The sequence below is a fragment of the Vulpes vulpes genome, chromosome 3 (assembly GCF_048418805.1).
Source record: "Vulpes vulpes isolate BD-2025 chromosome 3, VulVul3, whole genome shotgun sequence".
NCBI lineage: Eukaryota > Metazoa > Chordata > Mammalia > Carnivora > Canidae > Vulpes > Vulpes vulpes.
The window spans coordinates 36,001,001-36,027,653 of record NC_132782.1 but is presented as its reverse complement, the minus strand read 5'-3'; the positions used below and the strand labels follow the sequence as shown (position 1 = coordinate 36,027,653).

General features: G+C 35.3%; 1 protein-coding gene across 20 annotated transcripts in view; it reads left to right on the top strand.

Moving 5' to 3' along the window:
* NLGN1 (neuroligin 1) overlaps nucleotides 1-19,920 on the top strand; it is an 805,972-nt gene extending 786,052 nt beyond the window's left edge. For 13 of the 20 annotated variants that reach the window (XM_072752193.1, XM_026007767.2, XM_072752190.1 and 10 more), the window contains 3 exons: nucleotides 11,880-12,092; nucleotides 15,457-16,246; nucleotides 17,289-19,920. In XM_072752193.1, the coding sequence (XP_072608294.1) occupies nucleotides 11,880-12,092; nucleotides 15,457-16,246; nucleotides 17,289-18,111 (1,826 nt within the window). In that variant the 3' untranslated portion in view covers nucleotides 18,112-19,920. The remainder of the gene's footprint in view (nucleotides 1-11,879; nucleotides 12,093-15,456; nucleotides 16,247-17,288) is intronic. The other 7 variants (XM_072752194.1, XM_072752195.1, XM_072752192.1 and 4 more) reach the window with 1 other exon arrangement.
* The last annotated feature ends 6,733 nt before the right edge of the window (nucleotides 19,921-26,653 follow it).

Sequence of the window (26,653 nt, the reverse complement as noted above, 5' to 3'; positions counted from 1 at the left end):
TTTATAGATCAACAAATATCCATATTTTCTCTGTCTATATAGAAGAACCTGCAGGTTCTTCTGGCAGGATATCTCACACCTTCTCTTCACTCTAGCGCCCTTCCAATCCTCAATGTAAAGGAAAAAATTGAATCCTGCACTTGTATGCCTTTTACTAAGTGCCGTAATGACAGGATGCTCTTTTTTATTCTGCAAAAGGACTAACTCTTTCCATTAAAGTGCTAGAAAATCAAGCTGTCACTTCAACCCACGGCAGCTGTCTCCTGCACCACCTCTGCCAAATGTCACCCTTCCTCTGTGGGGTTTGATTCTGCTACTGGATCTGGGGGAGTATGCCTCACTGCACAGCTTGTAACATCGGTCTCCATGCCTTCGAGTCTCAGATTCTTTCTCATTTCACCTCATGTATATTAATACAGAGATTAGTTTCACTTTTTTCTTGAATAGCTAATCACTTGGCAGCCAACATCCTACTGTGGCATTGCAGGTCAAATCAGCTGAAAAGGACAGTGGCTTCAAACTGGAAAATATAATGCTTAGTGAAAACTGCACCCAGAACAGGACCTCAGACTTGTCACCCAGACATGAAAGATTTATTTTCAATTACAAATCCAAACTTAATGTGAGGGCACCCTGGGGGAGATTCAGATCACTGCTTCTTCTAAATTGACCTTCTACTTGTTTCAATATTTCCTTCACTATGGAACAGCATTCCATGACCCTCTGAGCTGAAGATCCATATTAGCTACCGTAGGAATTGCTGGTCTAGGAAAACTTTTGAAAAATTTCTCCAACTGAAGGCCAAGTTGCATGAGTAATTTCTCCTTGGTGAGCTTTCACAGATTAACACAGCAATAGATTTGGGGCTCCAGACAACACTTCTGATGGATTGCAGGGGCCAACATCCCCATGTTACTTATGCTTAAGTACAACACAAAAAGTCATTCCAATTTTCAATATTAGGTGGATTTATTGCTAACATCTAAGTAAAACCTATCATATATCCCTTCGGCATTAGTAAATGAGATTACCCGAGGCTAGCCGCTGGTGCTACCACATTGGTCTCTGGGATTGGTTTGCCTCAGGATGTTTGGAGTCCGTTCTAGTGCCTTTATGTACACTCGGCAGCTGCTCTAAAAGGCCTGCCATATGGCCCTAATCTAGGGTTCACAAACTTTTAAGAATCACTAATTGAAACTTCCTGGGAAAAGTTGGTGTTAAAAGAAAACACAGACAACTTTGTAATTTGAAATTTGAGAGTGAAAAAAATAAACAAAATTTAAAAAATAAAATTTGAGAGTGGAAAATTTGGATTCATTCAAGTTTCATCAGAGATCTATTAGGAAGTAGTTTGGTGTAATTTTCTTTATACTGTAGCTTTGGCTACTGTGTATTGTAGATTTTCACTATAGGTAAACTCATGTCACCATGCTCTTCCCATAAACTGTATATTTTGAGGCATTACAATATCTTTAGCTAGGGTGAGTCGCAAATTTGTTATTGCCATCATTTTTGTTTGGTTTGTAGATGCGTGTTTCTGTGTGTGTGATGGTGTGTGTTGGTACTTCATATGTGGTGTTGGTGACATTATTTAGTATTCTTCCAGATTAGTGGTTTCAACCTTATTATGTGACACTTTTTCACAAATGAGATATCCCTTATTCCAAAATTCCAGGATAAGCTTCTGTTTCTGTTTTTTATAATTACTCAAATGTTTTGTCATCCTAGTAATTAATTTTCATGATCTGAATTTACTTTTACTAAATTACTTTGTAAATTTAATTTTCACAATTACTAAGAAAAAATTTGATTGCTTTTTATGTGAAAAGACTATTCAAAAATTTTAACCAAAGGGAGGTCCAAGACCCCAAAAGTAGTAGGGGTTTCTTACAAAATAATGAGAAGTGAGGATGTACCCAAAGATGATGGAGACATGTCAAAATGACATAGTGGCCACCGTGGACGGAATCCTACTGGCAAATAAGGGACAGTATAGGCATCAAAATAAATGAAAGGAAAAGATGATAGCCCCTAGAATAAAATAAAAATCTCTGAGTCCATAATGATATGAGTAAATGAATGAATACAAATTGGGTAGAAAGGAAATATTTTTATTACTGCCAATTCCAACTGAGAATAAAATAAATAATGAAATTAATATTTGTTTCAGATAAGAATCATAAAAGATGCCAGAATCAGCCAATGACAGTGTGATAAGAAGCAGGACATGTACACAGGATCAGCATAATCCACCTACCTTTTATTTATTAACTGCAAAGGGAAAAATAGTAACTTAATTGAAGAAACATGGAAAATTACCACCTTACCCAAGTGGTCATGAGACAAATCAACATTGTGAGCTCTTGTTTTGATGAGCTGAGAAACACATTCCTTCTATGGTCCTTTTGTCAAAAATTCATAACCTGAGGAAATATAATCCTCAAGAAATATCAGACAGATCTTAATTGAGGGACTTTCTACATAATAACTGACCCATATTCTTTGAAAAATATCAAGGTCAAGAAAAACAAGGAAAGACCAACAAAACCGTTTACAGTTAAGGAGTTTAAGTGAAAAACTAAATTCAACATGTGATTCCAGATTTGATGGGGGGAGGGGAGTGAGAGCTGGTGGAAGGAAGGATAGAGGGGAGGGAGGGAGGGAAGAAGGAAGAAAGAATGAGTAGGAAAGAGGGCAAAAAGGGAGAGAGGAAGGGAGGGAGGGAGGAAAAGGAAGGAAGATGTTAGTATGTGGGAAATCTGGATGACAAAGTGCATGGTGAATTTTTGTACTATTTATGAAATGTTTTGGTAATTTGGAAGTTTTCAAAAATAGAAAGTCTTAAAATGGCCAAATCAGGCAGATTAGCTTTTAATAGAGAAGAATATAATGAAAGAAGTGTTTAGTGACTATCAGGTTTTACTAGTCATACCTTAGGACAATATTTATCTTCTCAAAAAATCCTGCTATGGTAGAAATAAAATATTTAATACAATCTTATTTGGTCAATATTCTTATGAAATTAGTTAAGTTGTCTTAAGTTAATTAGTTACGCTTATTCATTACCCAGACTTTATCTCCTACCCTTCTTTTTTCTTTTCTTTTTATTATTAGCTGTGTCTTTCTCAGGGGCAGCTGGTGTGGGACTGAAGAACACAACATCCCTCCTTCCCACCCAGGTCTCAGCTATGTGCAGTTGACTCCTGCCGTCTGTAATAGTCAAAGTTATTCATCACTCATCTTTTTCTGCAATTTTCTTCTATATCTAAAAAAAGTACTACTAAGATGTTTTAACCATTTTGCTAACTATTCTAAAATAGTTTTTGAGTGATCAAATCAAGCTCAATGTCTGCTATTTAATCATCATCACAGTAATTTGGCTTATAAAACTATTCTCATTACAATACAACCCAATTAGATGTTTGAGTTGAATTCTAAGGAACTATCTACAATGAACACAAATATGCTTTCTACACTTAAGAAGATTCACTAAATGCGTTTATGTAATAACAAATATCCTCATTACCCAATTAAAATTTAGAGGGCGACATATGTATTTTTAATTGTCTTGGCAACTACAGCCTGTAGAACAATTTCAAAACCTCTATGACAGAGCACAGACTGGTGGTTTCCAGAGGGAAAGGGGGCTAGGAGCTGGGCAAAATGACTGAAGGGGATCAAGTACAAACTTGCAGTTATAAGATAAATAAGTCGTATCTAGGTGTAATGTATAGTATGGGAAATTTAGACAATAATATTGTATTAACTTTGCATAGTGATGGGTAATAACTAGATTTACTGAAATGATCATTTTGTAATGTACACAAAAGTCAAATCACTATGTTGGACACCTGGAACTATTATAATATTGTATGTCAATTACACTTCAATAAAATAAAAATATATAATTGGGACATTTGGGTGGCTCAGTCAGTCAAGTGACTGACTCTCAATTTTTGGCCCAAGGTTTGTGAGATCTAGCTTCACGTTGTGCTCCACACTGGGCATGGAGCTTGCTTAAGATTCTCTCTCTTCCTCTCCTTCAGCCCTCTCCCCCACAATTTACTCTCCCCTCCTTCTCTAAAAACAATTAAAAAAAATAAAACTAAATAAAAATAAAAATAATGGGCTCCTGGATGGCACAGCCAGTTGAACATCTAACTCTTGGTTTCAGCTCAAGTTGTGATCTCAGAGTTGTGAGATCAAGCCCCATAAAGGGCTCCATGCCCTGCACTCAGTACATTCAGCATGGAGTCTGCTTAAGACTCTCTCCCTCTCTCTCTCTGCCCCCCACCTCAAATAAATAAATAAACGTTAAAAATATTAATTTTTTAAAAGTTTAAAAAATAAAATCAAATTAAAATAAATTAAAATAAAAACCTCTGTGATAAATTTAACCCTGTTGTTTATATACATACATTTAACCTTTTTTGTGATTGAAATTTTTTAATTCTTTTGAAATTCATTTTTTTCAATGAAGACTGAAGAATGTTTTTAATGAAATAGGTGGTGATTAGGAAAATGTCAAATTTAGTTGATTAAAACCAGAGGAGTTTTACCCAACATATATTAAGCCATCCTGTGTACCAAGACATTATCTTTTAATTATGAGAACTCCGTAGGGCAGGTACTACTATTAATAGTGTCTGTTAGGAAGCTGGGGCTCCGAGCGGCTAACTAACTTGCTCACACAGCAACTTGCTTGTACACCCAAGTTGTCCTGCTAAGTGTGGTGCTCTTCTCATAACATTACCTACTGAGAGAATCTCAAATGCCTCTCAAACATTGTGTTCTTAGGCCAATAATCTGGGTGCATATTCTGGGTCAGTTTGCTGGCCAGTGTGTCCTCTTCTCCCTTCAGGAGGGCCATACCGAGGACAGCCCTAGTTTCCTCCTTGTAAGGATGCTACCACCATTCTATGTTTTTCCAAACAGATTGGCTGCTGAGAGGCTCCAAAATTCCTACTTCGTTGCTGTCATCAAAGAAAGACACAGAGACCTCTTTCATTTGGAAAGTTTAATTGTTGATCTCCATATTGTGACAATCATAACATGTTAATGTCCACCTTTATTCAGAAAATATGTACAGAATGGCCATTGGGGTTGGGGGGCAGGTACAGTGAAGCATCCAGGGCAGAGAAAATAAAGAAAATGAACACATTATAAATACAAGTGATAAATTACAACACACACACACACACACACACACACACACATCTTAGAACAGGAGCACATAAGAGAGACCGAAATATGCATTAGATAGATATTTGTAATATTTTATACTCCTTACTGCTCCTGAAGCTATGGAGTTCTGAACTATGTAGTTGCTGAAGATTTTTCTTATATGGTAGCCACTGTGGCTCCCTGAATGCCATGCTTTGAAGCAGATTATGCTTTTAAATCATTAGACACATTCCTGCATAATCAGAACAATTAGAAATTAACAATGTGACTTCTTTCCTCTAAGTAGCTCTTTCAGAAGGGAGAGTTCTCGTTTTTCGCTTCCTTGAGAGCAGTTATTCAGAAAGCACAGGAATGTTGTCAGTTTTGATACCAGGTCTGTTGTCCAGATTCAAATAGGCAGGAAGTACACAATAACCTAATTCAGGGAATGTTCCATAAGCGTTTCTTGACACACAGTCCAAGAAATGTGAACATTAACAGCCTCAGGTTGGAGTGAAAAATAGCGTAATGGTGTGGGATCTGGGGTTGGGAGTGATTTTTTTCCCTAGTGTCTTGGGCCATTCTTGAAATTGGAAAAGTGAACACAATTTGAGGCTAAGAAAACCTGGGCCTTTTTTTCTCCACTCTTATTTATGGGGGAAGGAGTCACAAATGTCAGCATTGGCTATAATATAGAAGGATCAATCTCATCTGTTTACCTTGGCAATGACAAAAATATGGGAAATTTGGGGATTAAAAAATAGAGAGACATCTACTGGTATCTTCTTTTCAGGAATGTTAGTAGTCACTTTCACCTTCCCCATGTCCAGCTGTCAGCAATCAGGGGAGTTGGCCTGTAATTCAGTTTACTTTTCCCAAAGATGAGCCATTAAAAAGCAAATTATCTCACAATAAATAAATAGGTAGATGATAGATGATGATGATGATGATGATGATAGATACATAGATAGATGATAGATAGATAGATAATCAATAGATAAATGTATGAAAATATAAAATTTTGGAAATACTGCCAAGTTATATGATATTAAAAGATCAACCATTTGAGAGTAATTTTTTTTTTCCAGAGGATACATACAAAAAGGAAAGTATTTTGACTTTATCCTTTGTTGTTTCAAAGAAGAACGACAGCTCCCAAGAGAACACATTAGCAAGGATGTTAACTGGAGGTGATGAGTAATTAAATGATATTATGTGTGTTCTTTTCCCTACACAGACCCCAAATTGTCCAATTTGAGGAATTTTAAACCGTCGTATTTTAAACAATCTTGACTCAAAGAGTAATGAAGGGAAACTGTCCAATGTGTGTTAACATAGGGATGTTATTTCAATATTGCAGTGTCCATCGTTGGAAGATAATATATTTCAAAAGTGATTCTGGTGATGAAATAGAAGACTTGTTTGCTATTTTTTGAGTGACTAGTTAGAAGGATTTCATGAGTCTAAGAAGAAAAGAGGAGACCTAGAATAAGTCAGGAAGATGAGTGGAAGGCAGGAAATAGAGACAGAGTGCAGAGCAAGAACTGGATTTGACAGCTAAGAAGATAAGGAGAGTCAGCACATGGTCTTTTCAGTTGGATTTTTAGTTGGGAGAATTTGAGATATTAATCCCACATTTTCAATCCTTTTATGTTTATGATGCAAAATCCTTAATGAATTATTTTTCTGATCTGCAGTCCCAGGTCCCTAGAAGGATGCCTACCTATCATTCAAAGTCTCATGTCTGCAAGGCTGGCCCTTTAATGCTCAGTATGGCCTCTGCTTTGAAGTTCTTATCAATTTGTCTCAAAGACCAACCACAACCATCTGTATCTAGGCAACAGAATTGATAAACACAGAAGATTCTTTCCTACTTTTTCATAGCATGAACACAGACGGAGAACTCATATATATATATATATATATATATATATATATATATATATATATAATCTTTCAGATATTAAACACCATAAGCACAGACATTCAAACCTGCCCCCACATAAAAGAAAGCACATGTACAGCACCTATAGTACACAATCACTGACATCTTCAATTTCTGATATTCTAGTTGTAATCTCAAGTATAAACAGTCTGCATTTTTCCTAGTCTCAGTTTCCTCCCTGAATATGTTTAAATCCTTTTTTCTACTGAGAAGCACCCTGCTTTTCTTTTGGTTTACATTGTAAATATGTTGTCTATGCGGTTATACTGAGACTCGACTAGAGAATGGATCAACCAATCAGCTGCAGGGCTGCGGCCAGACAACTTAACTTAGCTTCTCTCACATTCCTCTGGTCTGCCAGTCTGAATTTGGTGGACATCAGTAGCCCAAACCAATACCTAGTTACAGTGATTATCTATTTTTATTTATTTTCCCCTTGCCAATTTATTTTATGCCTGATCTGATTTTTTTTTCCCTTCCAAGGGCCTGTGAGCCCATGTTCAGTTGCTTGGTTACTCACTAACACCTGCAAGTAATCCTACTTGCCAGATTAGGTAAACATCAAATTGATGCCAAACCTGCTCAGTAAGTTTAATCAGATCAGTAGGACTAGTGGTCCATGTAGGAAAAACAATGATTGAAGACGCTTTTTAATAGGATGAATTTTCAGATGGGAAGAATGGTATTAAATAAATTCCATTTGAACACATAGTCAAATGAGAATTATAGTGTATTATGAGCCACTGAAATAATTCATGGCATACTTGTAATTGTGAATTTTGAAAGTTTACCATGAGTTTCAAAATAATCATTTTTTCAGGGTTCTATACTCATGAGTCAAGGAAGTTAAATAGTTGAATCTTGTTTTCTGGAAAGTTCTTTTGCTATCTCCCCCCAGAAGAGAAGATCTTGTCATCATTATTGTTCTGTCTTACAAAATATGTGTCCTTGCACCAGGACATCGATTACATCATAGGAGCTTATACGTGAAGGTTAGGAGAGTCTAGATACAGTGAGTGGCTATAGAGAAAGACTTTAAGTGACATTAAGGGAAAATATTGTTCCCAAAGTAATCATGAAGGTAAGCAACACTTTAGGATCTTTGTAAAATTGATTTCTGCCATGGCTGGACTGCAGTTGAACAATCCAATGTAAAGTTCCAGCTAGAGTGACCTGAAATAATTCTGCTATTAAGAACACAGCAGCTAAGTCAGTTTTCAAAAGAAATTTAAATGACACCTCACTGGACAGCAAGGTCTAAAGAATGCTGCACATCACTTGGGTAATTAGCACACTGTGTCTTGTGAGGCCGTGATTTGCTCAACATTCCTCATTTTTCTCCCTTGGCTGAGACACAAAGTTTTGCTTGAATATAGCATCAGAAATCAAAGAATTCATACCAGCATATAGTATTACTTTATCAGGTCTAAAAAAGATAGATATGATCGATTGGCTGACCTTAACAAAGGCAGCAGGTATCTATTATTTTTTCCTCATGTAAAACTCAGAGTGGCTCTCTGAGTTCATGCTAATGATCACTTGCTTTTAGTGGATAGATGATAGATAGATAGATAGATAGATAGATAGATAGATAGATAGATAGATGATGGAATGAGAGAGATAGCTGGATGACATAGATACAAAAACTACAGCATACACGTGAAATAAAAATCAACAGTGAAGGAAACTCAGGAATGAAAGGTAAAAATGAAGCTTGACAGAGTAGCATGGACACTCCAAGCCTAGGACACAATCTTCTACCTGAAAACGTGCTCCATTTTCCATGCTATGACTTAATAGTGCAACCTTGGAATTGAATTGATTTGGTTCAAAAAGTTTTTTTTCTTGAAAATGCTACAAGATTTCTTTAAATTATATATAAAGTAGAAGTTGCTCTTCAGACAATTGCTTTCACAAGTTTGCTATATCAACACAAAATTATTTGACCAACCTACCAGAGTGGTTAAAATGGTGCTACTAAAACTGGATTTTTAGAGTGGATTTTTTTTTTTTTAGTTACCGTAGAGATAATCATCTTATTACTATGGTTCTCCACATGCTACATATTGAATTATGATTATTTTATTGGGAAGTCAATTTTTGTATGAATATAGAGATTCATTTGAATATTACTGGAATTACTCAATATTATTTCAAGAGGAATTAAATACAAATCCTAGGGTTTGCACTGAGTGGCATGAGCTACATTCAGAAATAAAATTTCTATTTGAATGTATTTGTGATATAGAAATCTAGGTAATAAACTAGCTAGAGTGTGCTCTCATTCTCTCATTCATTGTCTTTTTCTCTCTCTCTCCCTCTCTCCTACACACACACACACACACTATACCTCCTTTATCCTTCAAGAGTCCTTTGTATCTAACACACCATAATCCTTCTATAATGTTGTTTTCAGGGTTAATGCCATCAGTCCATGTTTATAGATCAAAACATTTGTAATGGATCCCTTAAGGAATTTAAACCAATGGTTCTGTCTTACACCAAAATTCACTTAATACCAAGTAAAGTTAAAAGAGTTCTTTGTCATGTTTTTGTTTTGTATTTTAATATGCTCTCATTATATGACTACTGAGAATTTGAAAGTGCTTCTTTTTTTGAGAACGAGAACAGATAAGGGGGGTGGGGAGCAGAGGAAGGGGGGAGAGAGAATCTTAGGTGACTCCATGCTCAGCACGAACCCAACAAGGGGCTCAATCTCATGACCCTGAGCTCAAGACCTGAGCAGAAATCAAGAATCGGCTGCTTAACCAACTAAGCCAACCAGGTGCTCCTGAAAGTGCTTCTTTGTAAGAAGATACCATGAAAATTCCTTGAATTATGTAGACTAATTTTAAAAGTAATGAATATGACCAGAAAGATGTATTCATTTGGATACTATTTTTTAAAAGTTAACCTTCATCTCAAAGATGATTTCCAGGGTTCTACACACACATATACACATACACACACTCATGCACATGCACATGCACATACACAGTGAACTAGAGATCATGTTTTTGTTTCTTAGAATTTTTGGTCTTGTAGGAAAACAATGACTAATCATCTTTCTTTCTTTCTTTCTTTTTTATTTTTTGCAAAATTATTCAAGATTTGTCTTCATCTATTGCTCCCTACAATGACCCTAAAGAACTTCTTGTCCCTATATTAATTTTGAGTATAGATTGATTGACTCAACTGATAGATACTGTTATCACTAATATAACTGACTTCCTGGTATAGTTATAAAATAATTATATTAAAAAAATAAAGGTGTATTTCAAATTGAACAAAACAATTTATACTTTTTTATGTTGAGTTTCTATAATGGGTCTGCAGTAAGAGAATATATCTAAAGAAAAAATAGTTCCCTAAACATGGTGAGATTGGAAATTACATCCATGAAAATAATCAATTTATATGTCGTATGTCTCTAAATATTTTCTACACAATATGTGAATAGTCAATAAAATGGAATCTTTTATGAATTTCTTTATACTTTCTCATTTATACCAAATGTGGAAATATATTAGAGAGTAGATATTTGTTCTATAAATTATAATAAGTGTATTATAAAGGCTATTAAGTCAGTGAAATGAATGAATATGTTTATTTTTTTAATATGTTTAAAGTATTATTAAAGTGATATCTTTTACTTCTCTCCCTAACAACCTCCACATATAAGAAAGTCACTCAGTTCTTAGAGCCACAAAAATGTTTTCTCCTTTTTTTCAATTGCCTTTACGACTCTGTCAATTCAGATCCCTGTAACCTCTTCTCTACCTTTGCTTTTATTATGCAACATACATCCCTCCTGATCATCAGATTTACTGTAAAAGTGGAGCTTTAAACATCCCAGGTATATGAGTCTGAACGTTTCCAAAACCTCCAATTAGTCTATGTTGTTTTCTAATTGAGCCAATATGCTCAGTTTAGCATATCAGGTATTCCAAAACGTGGTCTCAAATTATCTCTAACACAGCGATTCTTTCTTAAGCCTGGACCATCTTTGATTAAAATGCACTTATACACCTACGTGAAAAGAGTTGCATATAATTTTATGCATAAGCCTTAGAAACCCCTGCTCTTGGGACACCCAGGTGGCCCAGCCGTTGAGTGTCTGCCTTCAGCTCAGGGCGTGATCCTGGGGTCCCAGGATTGAGTCCCATATCACGTTCCCCGCAGGGAGCCTGCTTCTCCCTCTACCTGTGTCTCTGCCTCTCTCTGTGTCTCTCATGACTAAATAAATAAATAATCTTTAAAAAAAAGACACCCCTGCTCTTCACCCTCACATCCTGCCACTCTGTGACCCACTTCTTAAATTCCAACCATGTTAAACTATGAGCACCCTGAGGACTGACGCAGTGTTTTATGCAAAAGCACCTTCTCGTATGTCCCGTGGCACTATCCCAAATGTCTCCAAGTAACCTGGCTGGTAGTATGTCTCTCCTGAGGTTTTACAGAATGTTTTCGTTCTCTTACCTGCCCCCTGTTACCTTCTGTTACATTCTGCTGATGGTTTTTTACCTGGGTAACTGGGGAAGATAAATGTCATTCTTCAGTGGCTACTATTCTTCCTAAAGTATATTCTTTTATTTTGGTGGGAAGTAATTTTTTTTATTAAAGAACTTGGACTCAAAAAAAAAAAAAAAAGAACTTGGACTCTACTCACCTTGATGAACACATGCTTCAATTCTATTTATATTGGATGTCTATTTGATTCATGTCAACTCAAAAAGGTGTTCTAAGATATCTTTTCATTTTGATCTTCCAGGTTTCTTGAGCACAGGGGATCAGGCTGCAAAAGGAAACTATGGACTCCTTGATCTCATACAGGCTTTAAGATGGACTAGTGAGAACATTGGATTCTTTGGTGGTGACCCCTTAAGAATCACTGTTTTTGGATCTGGCGCTGGGGGTTCATGTGTCAATCTGCTGACTTTATCCCATTATTCTGAAGGTAACCGTTGGAGCAATTCAACCAAAGGTATTATGCAGGTTGCAAATTTTGACAATTTTGGTGTCTGCATGCCACCACCATCAGTAGTATGTGATGCTCTGTATATATTTCTCTGTTCAAACTGAGTGTTAGGTTGAGCTCAATAACTGTTTAAAATTTTGTTTCTTCAGCTTTTCTATGCATGTTTCAATTTTCGTCAAACTCTTTTCTTTGTCTCCTGTGGGGCTTGGTAAGGATGCCCTTTCAAGCGCACTTCAGAATAGTTAGAATTACAGTTACTTTTCTTTCCTCTCAAAGGGTGATTTTGGGGAAAAATCAAAGATGTTCACAGTTCTGTGGTCTCTGTTTATTCAGTAATCAAAAATCAAAGACAGGTTCTTTCTAAATGCAAGGATTGTGTATAATCTATTTTCAAGACAATAGACATGTAAAACCTTTTACTGGTAAAAAGATAAGGAGGCAGTCATAAGCTGGTTTGTCCGGAAACAAGGTTTTCACTTGTTGTCTGAGTACAGAATGGATGTTTGATTATTTTGCATGCATGATCCAAAATTGTCAAAGCATCAAGGTCACTAGTAGAGCTTTTCATTAAAAGGAAAATTAGGTTTGAATCTGTGCTTTTTCAACTTCAAAAGTGTTATTTCCCCCTCTCCCCACCCCCTAAAGCTTGGCTTTAAAGCAGCATGAAGTACTGAAGCTGCATAAGCCCATGAAATATTTTTCTTGCCTCCATTTTCTGGCCTTGACACCCTTTTGCCCAAGTGCCTGCCTAAGGCTCATCATGTGGGCTTTTTTTATGAATTCCCATTTTACCATGAATTTAAGTCACTCATCCTAATTGCATTCATTATTAACTTGAAATATCCACCAGAACAGAAGTGGGTTTTTTTGAAAAATCTGCAAAAGCAAATACTTTTTTTCCATTGTACGTAATAGATAGGGAGATAGAGAATACACATCAACATAGACCATTTAGTGTTTTCTGCTTTTTTACTGTCATTTTATATATAGGAAGTATACCCCGTCGATTTGTAAGACTGAGTTTTATGATATGAGCATCAGACATAGAATATTTATTTTCAGTATCAAAGATACACTGATGTGGAATTCCTAAAGAACAGCATATCATTAAATGAGTATATATATTTGGAGAATCATATATTATCATAGACTTAATTTATATATAGTTTATGTAACATCTCATTTGTGTTAGTAGAGTTCTGGTTTGAGATGACAAAATGACACATATAAGAACATTCCTAATTATATAGAGATTTTGGTCTGTAATGAAGTGACTTATTTTGAAATAGCAAACTTTGCTGTTGGTTTTTTTTTAATTGAGGAGATTATATTGTTCTAGCTGAAGACTATACTAATGCCAATATTTACGTAGGTTAACATTAGACAATGTGTTCAGACTTCATAGGGTCACTTGATCTCAAAAGTTATTTCTTCCTATTTATTCTAGAAGTTTTTCTAAATGTAGAGCAAAAGTGGGCACCAAAGCCAGTCAACGAGTATAAAACTAGCAATTGATAAAGAGATAAACCAATTATTCCATTGGCTAGCATTGCTTTCATCTGTTGATATTTTGGTAAACAGTGGCCAATTGCTATGCCAACAGTTGAAAATATAACATTCCATCACACTTTTCTGTCCTTGTGGGACCAGAGAAATGGACTTACATTTAGTTTAGTCATAAGCTTATCTCCACACAAAAGGCTGCTTTATTTTTACCAGGAGATGCCCGGGAGATACCTTGAAATCATCAGGTTAATACTGTCTCCTACACAGACACAGATCTAAGTCTACAAACCCCCAGAGCTGCAGCAGTGTTTAGCCCCGTATATACCAGGAGTCAGCCACAGCTTGAATACACATAACAAGCATTTTCACTAATGATAAAACACATGGTTTTTCCAACACTATCCAGACGGCATATCTCAGACAACATTTAATATGACGTTCATCTTTGCCACATCTTTTTTGGTATATTTAGTTAATATCATTGAGCCCCTGAAATGGGAAATAACCTCCAGGTTTATTTTAATTGTAATTAGTAAAATATTTCTCTGAACAAATGTTAACAAACACACACATAATTTTTTAAAAATTATCTGTATTTATATCATTCGCTCTAGCATACTTTGCTCTGGCAAACTAAAAATATGCTCATAAAGATGTCAGAAACCAAAACAAATTTAATTGGTACTGTTTGACTTTTTGAATATTTTTAGAATTATCTAGGAGCATATTATAGACATTTTGAGTACATATACATGTTTGGAGAAAAATCTAAAACTTTGCTTCTAATTCAGACACTGCTTTAGCACCTTTGTGAAAAGAATTCTTATCTCATTAACACATATGAATAATTGAGCATGTGTTTAAATAACTGAACTACAAAGCTATATCTGGAAATTGATAATAAGTATAATTTTTAAAAGAAAATAGATAAATTATGTTTTTAAAACAAGAATTTTATTTGAAAATACCTTAATGGGTAGATAAAGTGCATTTGTAAATTTGAATGGCATGCAGCTCTTATCAAACTGCATATGGGACCATGATTTATAATTCTTAAATGCAATTAAGTTAAAAGCAGTGGACCATGTATTTTTCATCTTTTATGATAAAATATAGCAGTGCACATTCAACAGTGGAAAAAGTTAAATCACACAACCCCACCTCCCCCACTGAATCCTTCTGCTGATGGTTTTTTCTTTAACCTAGTGAAAACACTTCAAATGTTATGTCTTCTTCTGAAAGATGAATATTCAGCACACTATGTCTGACATGAAGAGCTGGAAAGAGTATGTCTAAAGTGATATTCTGTCTGTGTGCCTTCAGGGCCATCCCCAGGGTATTAGCAAATCCCCAGCCCCAGTAGCTATGTAAGCTCCCAACAATTTTTTTTTTTTAAGTAAGTCTGAATAAAGCAAACGTACAGAGCCATTTTGATGGAAGACACATGCAGCCAAATTGGAAAAAATATTCTTAAAAAACAATACAAAGTCTAATGAAGAGTAAAGGGGGGAAAACCCCATCTGGTTGACTTTTATAATAACCTAGGTGTTTATATGTTGAGTGAAAAAAAATATTTGGGACTTTGTACCACTAGTATTTACACATTCTCCATTTCTCCTTGCTTATTGCCTCCTTGATCCCTAAAACAGTTGCCATTCAAAGCATGAGACTTAGTCTACCTCTCCGACTCCTTATACCCTGGGGATGACTTGATGTACCTTCTCTTAAACAAAAATGTCTCTATCTTCCTGTTTCTTGAGTTGTATATGGGTTTTTATATACACACCTAAAAAAATCAGATGTTACTGTTTTACCACAATGTTATTCAAAAGTCATCTCAAACTCTTTGTTGTTCTTCCCGTAGGACTTTTTCAGCGAGCAATAGCTCAAAGTGGAACAGCCCTTTCCAGCTGGGCTGTTAGTTTCCAACCTGCAAAATATGCTAGAATGTTGGCCACAAAAGTTGGTTGCAATGTTTCAGATACAGTAGAGTTAGTGGAATGCCTACAGAAGAAGCCTTACAAAGAACTTGTTGACCAAGATATTCAACCAGCACGATACCACATAGCCTTCGGACCCGTGATTGATGGCGATGTAATACCAGATGACCCTCAGATATTGATGGAGCAAGGAGAGTTTCTCAACTATGATATAATGTTAGGAGTTAACCAAGGGGAAGGGTTAAAATTTGTTGAGAACATAGTAGATAGTGATGATGGCATATCAGCTAGTGATTTTGACTTCGCCGTTTCCAATTTTGTTGATAATTTATATGGATATCCTGAAGGCAAAGATGTTTTGAGAGAAACCATTAAATTCATGTACACTGACTGGGCTGACCGTCATAACCCTGAAACCAGAAGGAAGACCTTATTGGCTTTGTTTACAGATCATCAGTGGGTGGCACCAGCTGTAGCTACAGCAGATCTTCACTCAAACTTTGGTTCACCTACATATTTCTATGCCTTTTACCATCATTGCCAAACAGATCAGGTTCCAGCTTGGGCTGATGCAGCTCATGGAGACGAAGTTCCCTACGTACTAGGAATCCCCATGATTGGACCTACAGAGTTATTTCCTTGCAATTTCTCCAAAAATGATGTGATGCTGAGTGCAGTTGTTATGACATACTGGACAAATTTTGCTAAAACTGGGTATGTATCTAATGAGTGAAGTTTTCTATAATTCAATAAAAAAATCCTTGTAAGCGTTAAAAAAATAATACAAATTTTGTGTCCAAATGATTTAATTTAATAAGTTAATGCCAATAACATGTTAGGTTTCTTTATTCAAAATTCTACATGGTGCTATTTCAGAAATCGTTGCTTTATTAGTTCTTACTTTTTAGAAGTTTATTAAGAAAGACTTATGGGGTGCCTGGGTGGCTCAGTTGGTTAAGCATCTGCCTTCGGCTCAGGTCATGATCCCGAAGTCCTGGGATAGAGCCCCGCATCACAGCAGGGAGCCTGCTTCTCCCTCTCCCTCTGCTACTCCCCTTGCTTGTGCTCTTTCAAATAAATTTTTAAAAAGTTCTTTTAAAAGAATAGAATAGTGGGTTTAAAAAAAAAAAAGGAAGACTTAATACCCCCGTTGGATTACTCAATAATTAAATTTATTTTGTGGTTTTTATTACACAAGACTTGTTATTATTTAGTAGTGATGATTATTTTATAGTGCTTTCCAATATATTGTTTACCCTTTGGTCCTTCTAACTTCTTTGTTAGGTGAACAGGTCAGGCATTGTTCATCAATTTTGCAAATAAGGGACTGAGGAGATGAGAGCCTAGCCTCAGGTAGATATTCATATGTCTAGTATGTAGCAGTGCTAGGACTTAAAACCTCACCTTCCAATTCCAAAACTAAAATCTTTACCACTATTCCATCCCATCCCTGCTAGCTTGCCTAGGAGAAATACATACACATACGAATTTTAAAATCTTTGGGTAGATAGTAGCCCATCCCAAATGGACAAAGAGATCAAGAATATGACTCTTACTCTCATTACATTATCATCCATCTAAGCTGCCCGCAGTTGGATCTATATTTTTAAATTGACCCAAATTGTTATTAAAACACGGTCTAAGGCTTTGCTGACTTGCTAAGTTACCTCTTCAGTCCGATGTTAAGCTAATACTATTTTGATTAAGAAAAAGAATTAAAACAATTTTGTTCTTACAGTGCTTTCTTCTTTCCTAGTGACCCAAATCAACCAGTCCCTCAAGACACGAAATTCATCCATACCAAACCCAACCGCTTTGAAGAAGTAGCATGGACCAGATATTCCCAGAAAGATCAACTTTATCTCCATATTGGATTAAAACCAAGAGTTAAAGAACATTACAGAGCCAATAAGGTGAACCTCTGGTTGGAGCTGGTACCTCATCTGCATAATCTCAATGACATTTCCCAGTATACCTCGACAACAACTAAAGTGCCATCGACTGACATCACTTTCAGACCTACGAGAAAGAATTCTGTACCTGTCACATCAGCATTTCCCACTGCCAAGCAGGATGATCCCAAACAACAACCGAGTCCATTTTCAGTGGATCAAAGGGACTACTCCACAGAGCTGAGCGTCACTATTGCAGTTGGAGCCTCGCTGCTGTTTCTGAACATCCTCGCCTTTGCAGCCCTATACTACAAAAAGGATAAGAGGAGACACGATGTTCACAGGAGATGCAGCCCTCAGCGCACTACTACCAACGATCTGACCCACGCACAAGAAGAGGAGATCATGTCCCTCCAAATGAAGCACACTGATTTGGATCATGAATGTGAGTCCATCCATCCACATGAGGTGGTTCTTCGGACCGCCTGCCCCCCAGATTACACACTAGCTATGAGGAGGTCACCTGATGATGTTCCCTTAATGACACCCAACACCATCACAATGATCCCCAACACTATACCAGGGATTCAACCCTTACACACATTCAACACATTCACCGGAGGACAGAACAATACTCTGCCCCACCCCCACCCCCACCCCCATTCACATTCAACAACCAGGGTATAGCCAGATAAGAGAAACAAACTCTATTTTTTTGATGGATTGCAGTAAAAGATTACTGAAGATTCCTTGGCTTTCAACCTACAAGACTCTTACTATTTAAATAAGGAGGAATATTATGTGAATATACATATCAAGAACTTTGGGGGTTTTGAAAAAAAATTCAATTGTACATATATACACAAATCAACTTTAAAAATGAATTTCAATTGCTTGAGGCAATTGTTCTGAATGATACTTTTTCATTCACATTCAAGAATTAATTTTTTGAAGATTTATGTTACATGATGGAATTAGGCATGTGGAACACCAAACGGGAAAGAACTATGTCTGAAATATAAAAAATAAAAATAAAAAAACAACCATGAATATGCACAAGGGACACACCAATGGAATGTCAGATAATTTTCACCAGTTTTTATTTGGAGCCGTTTTATTGTGTAGACCATATTTACATATTTGGATAAGTACACAAAGCACCAATGCTGTTAATGGCCTTAGCAGAGGCTCATGCTGAAATTTGCCAGTAAAACAAACAAGTTTAAAGACTGGCAGGTACAACATTATCACATAAGTGCTGTCAGTATAAAGTTGTGGGGATAAAGGAAACTGGATATTTTTAGCACGATGTGCATGATAATTTATATGCTTGGTGGCTGTGCTGCTGATTAAGCCGTAATTAAAATTCTTCTCATCCCATTGGAGTCTTTAATAGAAGCTTCCTCTATCAATTGGCAAAACCTAAAGAAGATTTTAAGGGGCAAAAGTAATTAGAAGTAAATAATTCACAGTAGTTTTGATAATAGGAAGAATTAGTTATTAAAGGTATTTGAAGAAACTATAGGTATAGTGGTGAATACTCGCTGATATGAATCCCAGGAAAAAAATTCCTGTGTTTTTAATGTTCTTTTCATTCCAGTCTAAATAATTTATAGAAATACAGCCCTAATTGGACATGTGTTACAGGATCTATAATTTGCTGTGGTTTTTGTTATTCTGTATTTTGTTCCTTTTGGTAAAGGTGAAGTGTGTCCAAAGAGTTACTTGCAACAGTCTTTTATGATATGAGGATATGCCCCAAATTACCACTCTGATTACAGTTCTCAGTTAATTGATTTACTCATGTTGCATGACAAAATGTTTACTAATAAGAATTCAATATACAGTCATGTCCCTCCTCATATCACTTATCTTTCTCACTGAGGTTCATTCACTGGAATTTACCCACGCGATCTCAGTAGAGTACAACATAGATACAGAACCTAGAAGGAGAGTCAACACCTGGAGGATTTTAGTCTTACACGTATGTGTGATTTTAAATGAATACTTTAAGACCACAGGAAACTCTTCATCCCCCTGTTGTTTACCAGTAACAGTATATCACAGACCTTTCCAAATGTTTGTATATGTAATCAGATGTACATTTATATTAAAAACAAAATTGAGATGGACTTAAAGAGCACATCCTGATAAATACTTTCTCTCTTACCTGTACTATATTTCTATTAGACTAAAGTTATGTGATTTTTTTTTACATTTTTTCAGATGACTAGCAATTTTGATAGTTTGTAAGATAATGCAAAGAACTTTCTCTGACAAACTAACTGCAGTAACAGAAACCTTTCTTTTCAGTTACTCTTTTTCAAGAATGAAAGCTTATTATACAAAAAAAAAATTGTATACTACTTGATGGAAACAACTTTGTACATCTTGGCCATGTCACTGGTCATTGCGTGAAATAAAGATAATCTGGATAATGACTATTAGTCCAATGCTAAGAGACATGATCTTTGCTCATTAAAGAGCTAAAATGTTTATTGCTGTTTTGTCTTTTTTTTAAATAACAAAAGAAACATGACTGTCTCAGAGAGTCATTTTTCTAGACCAAGTTGGGTTTTTGAAGACACGTAGGTAACTTCTATAGAAAACACAAGTGTATTTGAAGGCAAGTCTCACCTAAGATGAAACTGATGAAACTTTGACATTATGAATTTATAAGCCCAGGAATCATGGAAAGTATTAGCTTTGTATTTTTAAATACCTCTTATGTGCAAGTGTCGTAGAAATAAAATGTGCCAATTGTTTTCAGTTAGAAACACAGGTTCCAATTTTCATCATCAGAGAAAAGCTCTATTGGAAATAAATGTGCAATATTTCATGGAATGAGAAGAGCTAGGTTCATAGTAGAAGGGTGATTAAACTATCACAAAGTAATGGATAGAAAGTTATCCTCCTAAGAGAATTAAAAAGTGCTGAGCAAGACATTAAGCTGACACTAAAAGATAAAACCTTCTCTATCAAGGAATTTCTCTGGTTGTAATTCCCCCTCCCAATTATTAACTATCAATTAAATGTAGATATTACTCTATAACTTCAAATAAAAATCTCTGTGAGAAGCAAAAAGTCTTCAAAACCCAGAGCGGTCTACATGCAGTTTTTGCCTGACGTGGTTGTGCTTTTCGACTGTGAACTGCCAATGTGAGCCAAGAGAAAGAATTGCTTAACATCTGAAATACTGCTAATCAGAAAACTGTCTTTTTAATATACTGATTAAACAAAAGATAAAAAGAAATAGAAATGGCAACAAAATAAGATACGAGTGAAATCTTTCATGTACATTATTTCACTTGGCAAAATCAAGCATTCTATGATAACTTAATGATGGCCATATTTATCTCTCTCTGCATATCTGTTGCTCTAAATTTACCTATCAATCTACCTATATATGCCATAACTGACATCTTTGTCATATTAATTTAGGGAAATGATTTAGGAAAACAAAGCATAGTCCTGGTCTTTTTTCTAAATTAATGTAGTATCAACTTTGTGGAAGATAAAAAAAAAAAGCAGTTCTAGGTTTTATTATTACTCTCAAGTCGTGATAAAGTCATTGTGAATGAGTGTTAGTTGTTAGTTTTATAATTACAGCAGCTAGTTTTCTGAGTGTAAAATGATTTCCCACAATAAACAGAACATTAAGAACTGTTTTTAAAGCTGAAACATACTTTTTAAATGTCAGAAATATTTTGAATATTGTTAAATTTTAACCAATATCTTTAAAATGTATTTATTCAGACGATTTTCTTCAGAAAACAGTAAGTCACAAAATTAAAGGAATATTTTTGGCATTCCTTATTAATTCAGATTTTCCTCCCTCAGATTAAATTGCAGATAGTCAAGGCTGCTTAGAATTTATACAAACATTAGGTCAAAATGGACTTTATTTCATTGTTTTGTTATCATATAAAATTATCACCAGGTGTTTTTCGCCAGATTCAAGTTGTTCCAGAGTATGAGATTAGAAATATGAAAGTGACAGATTTCATAGTTTTAAATCTCTACTGAATATGTTGACTGTGAACAAAATCTAGCTGACTGCTACAGATGTATCACAAGGTTCATCATTATCTTTATGAAAATTGGAAAGTTATTTGCTCGAGCATTAAAACTATCCAATTTGAATTTGGAGAGATCATGCTAGCAGCTAAAAGAAGAAAATCTGAGCAGAGTATAGATTATTTCATTCCTCGTTTCAAATTTAAAAGTTGACCATAATGATGCATTAATTCTGATTTTTTAGTTCTGTATAACATGAAAACTGCAACCAAATTTTTAAAAATAAGTCACCATATGTAAAACAAAAGAGAAAAACAATGCATTAATTTTCTTACAGAAAAGAAATGCCAAAACTCAATTGTTCTATTCTTCTCAGTTATTTCACCTGTTGACATACTCAAACTGACACACATACTAATATTGTGAAAAGATGCAAAGAATGTGGCAAATGTGTTTCAGCTTTAAAGGCACTGCTACATAGAAAATACTGGGATTTTTTTCTTTGGCGAGTTTCACTGAAAGATTTTCAAAGCGCAAAACGATGAATGGAATTTTTAGGAAGCTGTCAAATATCATGGCAATCTTTTGATGTTTGTTTTCTTCTGTGTTATTGGTTCAAAGTACTGGCCTTTTTCTTCATTTCTAGTAATTAGTTGTTATAGACTATCAGTTTTTAATGTGAGTGAAAATTAGATAATTTGGCTATACTTGTGAAAACATGCTCCCAAATAAATTCAATTAATGGGCATTTCCCTGCTGAGATTTTGTTATCATTCATTTAATTATCTTGTCAAGCTTTACTGTTAAAGACAATTGTGTTGGCTTTTTAGTCAATAAACTAAGGGAATTTCTCCAACAGCCTTATACCTCTCCTGCACGTGATATGATACCATACACTTCAAATTTCCAACAGAAGCCTCTAAAGAAATATCCTGCTGATACGAAACATTTGGTAGCCACCTTGATTCTCTTTCAAAAGCATTCCGATTTGACTCTATTCTGGCCCTCTGATGTATTTGTACACAGGCCAGAAATCAATTCCATTTGACAAAGGTTATGGAGTATACAGACTGGACTAACCGTGTGCAGGGTGTAAGTGCCTTTCTCCCTGGGATTTAGTTTTACTTATCAACCTTATTGTCTCTTTTAAATTTGCAGATCCTGATAATTCAATTGAAAAGATACAACAGGATGACCATGTTACAAATTTCCAGTAAGAAAATCTTATTTAGAAAGGTCTCTTCTGGCATTCAATTTGATTTTTGTATGGCAGCAAATGGGTCCAAACGATTCCTAGGAAGGAGTGAGGTGAATTTTTGGAAAACAACAAAGAATCTTTTAGACATCAAATCTAATAGTATTTAAGTATAGAAACTTAAATCTCTAACAAACTTTAACTTTTTTCCAAATAGGTAAATTTAACTTAAAAGGAGTCTGAAGTTGTTAGAGACAAACATAAGTTAGAAAGTATATCGTTTGTCTTTCTAGTCAACCGTCATATATACCACATGGTATATATATATATATATACACACATTATTTGGTATGTGGCTTATTGGATGTTTGTGAGGGCCCTTTCAGACTCACACATTTACAAATGACTCTGTATATCTTACGACATCTGTACTAATGTTATAGACTTTAATCTTTTGTAGAAGGTCAAGCCAAAGTGCTAGCAGTTTTGATTGAAGCGAACAATAACAATTAAAGCTTTAAAGAAATGTGTAAAGGTATAGTAACAAAAACTCAGCAGATGAAGTTAAAGAAAAGGGACCATTTTAGAAAGCCACGTCTAGGGTTGATGTCTATATTAGATGGAATGTTTAAAAGAATTTTTGATTCATTTTCCTGCACTCATCTCATTTAGCAAATTACTGGGACATATGTCATGGTTTTTGTGAAAAAGGCCATCGGGTGTCATGATTCAGTTTGTGTTTGGACATCCGTGGGTTTCATTAAAACACGTTTATTATCATGAATAAATATTACCGTGTTTTCCAAGTTGTGTTGGCTGTTTTTAAACTCAGAAATAATTCCTTCTCTGTGTGACACACACAAAAACATCTTCAAGATAAATGTTCCTTTCCAATTTCTTTGTGTTGCCCACACATGTGGTGATAGGTCCAGTTTGATGGAAACAATGACAGTTTATGGTCTCTTCACCTCTGGTGAATGCAGGGAAAGAATCTGGAGAGTAAATTTCAGGGACTTGGGCTCACTTATTGCACAGCTTGTCAGAGAAGAAAGAAGAAAGAGGGAGGAGAAAAAAGGGAACGAGTGAAGAAATGAGGAAGGAAAAAAAGGGAGAAAAAGTTCTCAATTTTAAATTAATGACTTTCTGCCTCCAAATAGTTCTTTTTGTAGAGATGTATGGCCACTTCTAAAGAGAGAGAGAGAGAGAGAGAGAATATTTAAATAAATCTCTTTAAGCCATAGTTCATTGTCCTTAGAGAATAAGATTAATAATATTTAGGATGAGACAATGAATTTAATCCTTGATCCAGGCCTCACTCAAATTGTGTCCCTGGAAACAAAGAAAAATAAAATCTAGAGTGATGCATCTCTTGTTCTTGTTCTATTTAATCAATAATGATCTCAGCAGGGAGGACTGAGTGAAGTGTGGTCATCGCTCATCTGTACATAGCCCTGGGTAAGAATACAGTTAAACAAATAAGACATCATAGAATTTCCCAAAATATGGCCTAAAGATCATTATTTCCAAGTGGCTAAATAAAAGAACTGTCACTGTTTTGCTGGTCTCTGGCCGCACAGAGCCATCAGTACCAAGTAAACAGTCCCAAACAACCTTCAAAAATTTCACATTCCACAAAAAGGTTTAGATGTTTTCTAGGGTTTGATGTTGTTTTACATGATTATATTTTTACTACGTTTTTTACATTTCCTTACAGGTTACAGAATGTTATTTCTGAGTTCAAAAAACAGTCCCAAATATATTCTATAAATGTTTACATGAATACAGTATTTTCCAGCAGAGTGCCATAATTTGAAATACGTCCTACTCCCCCAATTCAGGAGAATTTCCTTGAATATCCCCTTAAAACATTTATCTCTCTCCCTGAAAATATTCAGCCTCAGTCTTGGAGTTGACTTCCTCTGTACCTGAGGAGACCTTCCCACCACCCCCATTTGCATGTCCGCTCCCATTGCTCTTTATGCCTTCTCCTAAAGGCAGAATTTGTGGGGACTATGTCCAGGGGATCTAAAGAAGTTGTGCCTTAGGAATTGCTCCCTCCATTCCTCAGGCAAGCTAGTAGCTAGCATCATCATTAAACAATGGGAAGAATTAGTCATTCATGTATTCAATAAATGGTTTTCACCATGGGCCAATGTGCTGAATGTGAAACACAATAGGCTGAATGTTAAACACTTACCAATAAAATACAACTATTGCCATACTTGGACTAGGTTTAAACACGTAAGCTTATTTCCTCGGATTTCCTTCTGTACTACTCAGCATACAAAATCATTATACAATAGTTTGTTTTAGCTATTTAATATGGCTCAAAATAGTCAACATAAAACAGTATTGGCTGAGTTCACAGCAATATTAGTTGAATGCTATTGACCAAGTCCATCAATAAACACAGGTGTGTGACAATCCTTCCCAACAATAAATATAGCCATATCTGAAGCCACACCGCACTATGCCAAAATAAATCAAACATGAAATATCCAGCTTAAATTTCATCTGATCCAGCCACTTAACTGATTCCTTAATCCTCTACCACAGTCCTAAAATGTGGTTGTGAACCTTATTACTGCACGACACCACTGGTCTGCAATTCTAAAGCAAGTGGCTACTTTAGAGACCATTTGAATTTCTTCCTTATAATCATCTATTATTCTATCTTTTCTTTTGAAAAATCATAAAATCTCCATCTCATGACTTCCTTTCAAAAATTTGAAGACAACCCTCATATCTTCCATGAGTCATTTTCTTCTCAGAGAAAAAATCCCATTTTTAATACAAAATAGCTTAGTCTTCACCATTCTGATCACTAGTTTTTTTAATAGTCTCTCAAGCCTATATTTCTTAAGATGTGTGATGTCTAGGATTGTATATAATAAATCCTTTAGGTATAGGTTGATCCCTATCTAATACAGCATTATTAACAATCTCCTCATTGTAGAAACTGTATTCTTTTAATATAACTTATCGTAATGTTATCTTCTTTGGTGGCCATAGCACACGAGTAATTTAGATTGAGACCTACTCCCTATTAAAACTCCTGAAAATTTCCACACGCCCTGCAGTTGAGCAAATTATGCCTTCATCCTGTCCTTAATCATTTGAGTGTTATCTTCAGGATATTGGATACTATTAAATTCCACCTCATTAGATTCATCACATTTTTCCAGGTTATGAAATCTTTCTATCCATCCCAGACTAATGAAATCCAATAAAGTGATAAACATACTTTTTTATTTTTACCCAGATAATTTTAAAAAGATACTATTGCCGAATCAGGCTAAGGACAAAGTTTTGGAACAATGGTAATTGAAATAGCTAACATTTACTGAGCACTAACTATATCCTAGATTCTGTATCATACCCCATAACAAATCAACAGCTAACATTTACTGAGCACTAACTATATCCTAGATTCTGTATCATACCCCATAACAAACCAGTAATACCACCCTCACAAGCTTATCAATACTTTTAGATACACTTATTAAGGATCTATTATTATGAGTCACTGAGCTACCAATGATAGAAAAATGATAGCCTTTGTTCTTTAATTACTAGCAAGCAACTGATTAAGTCTTCATTTTCTCTATACACATAGCACAAGAGACATTATCAGATAAATTTGAAGACTGTTTTCTTCCACTTAAAATATTTGAATGATGTAATAGTCATCCTGAGTAAGAAAATTGGGATAATTACCTTTAGAACCCCTATTTAAAAAAATACATTAAAAAATAGAACCCCTATTTAGAGGTTTCTGAGTTACTGGTGCTTATTAAATGAAAGAAATTATGGAAAAAGAATGTGCTTCTGCCACTATGATATTTTCCCCAACTCTCACAACAATCACCTGTCATAATTAAGAGTCTGATATAGGCCATTCAAGTGCAGTTTTCAAATGGGATTGCTTAAGAGAAAAAGTATGCACAAGGTTAAAAAAAAAACCTATATATGATAAAATATTTTATAGTGAAAAGTAAAAAACCTTCCCACCTCAGA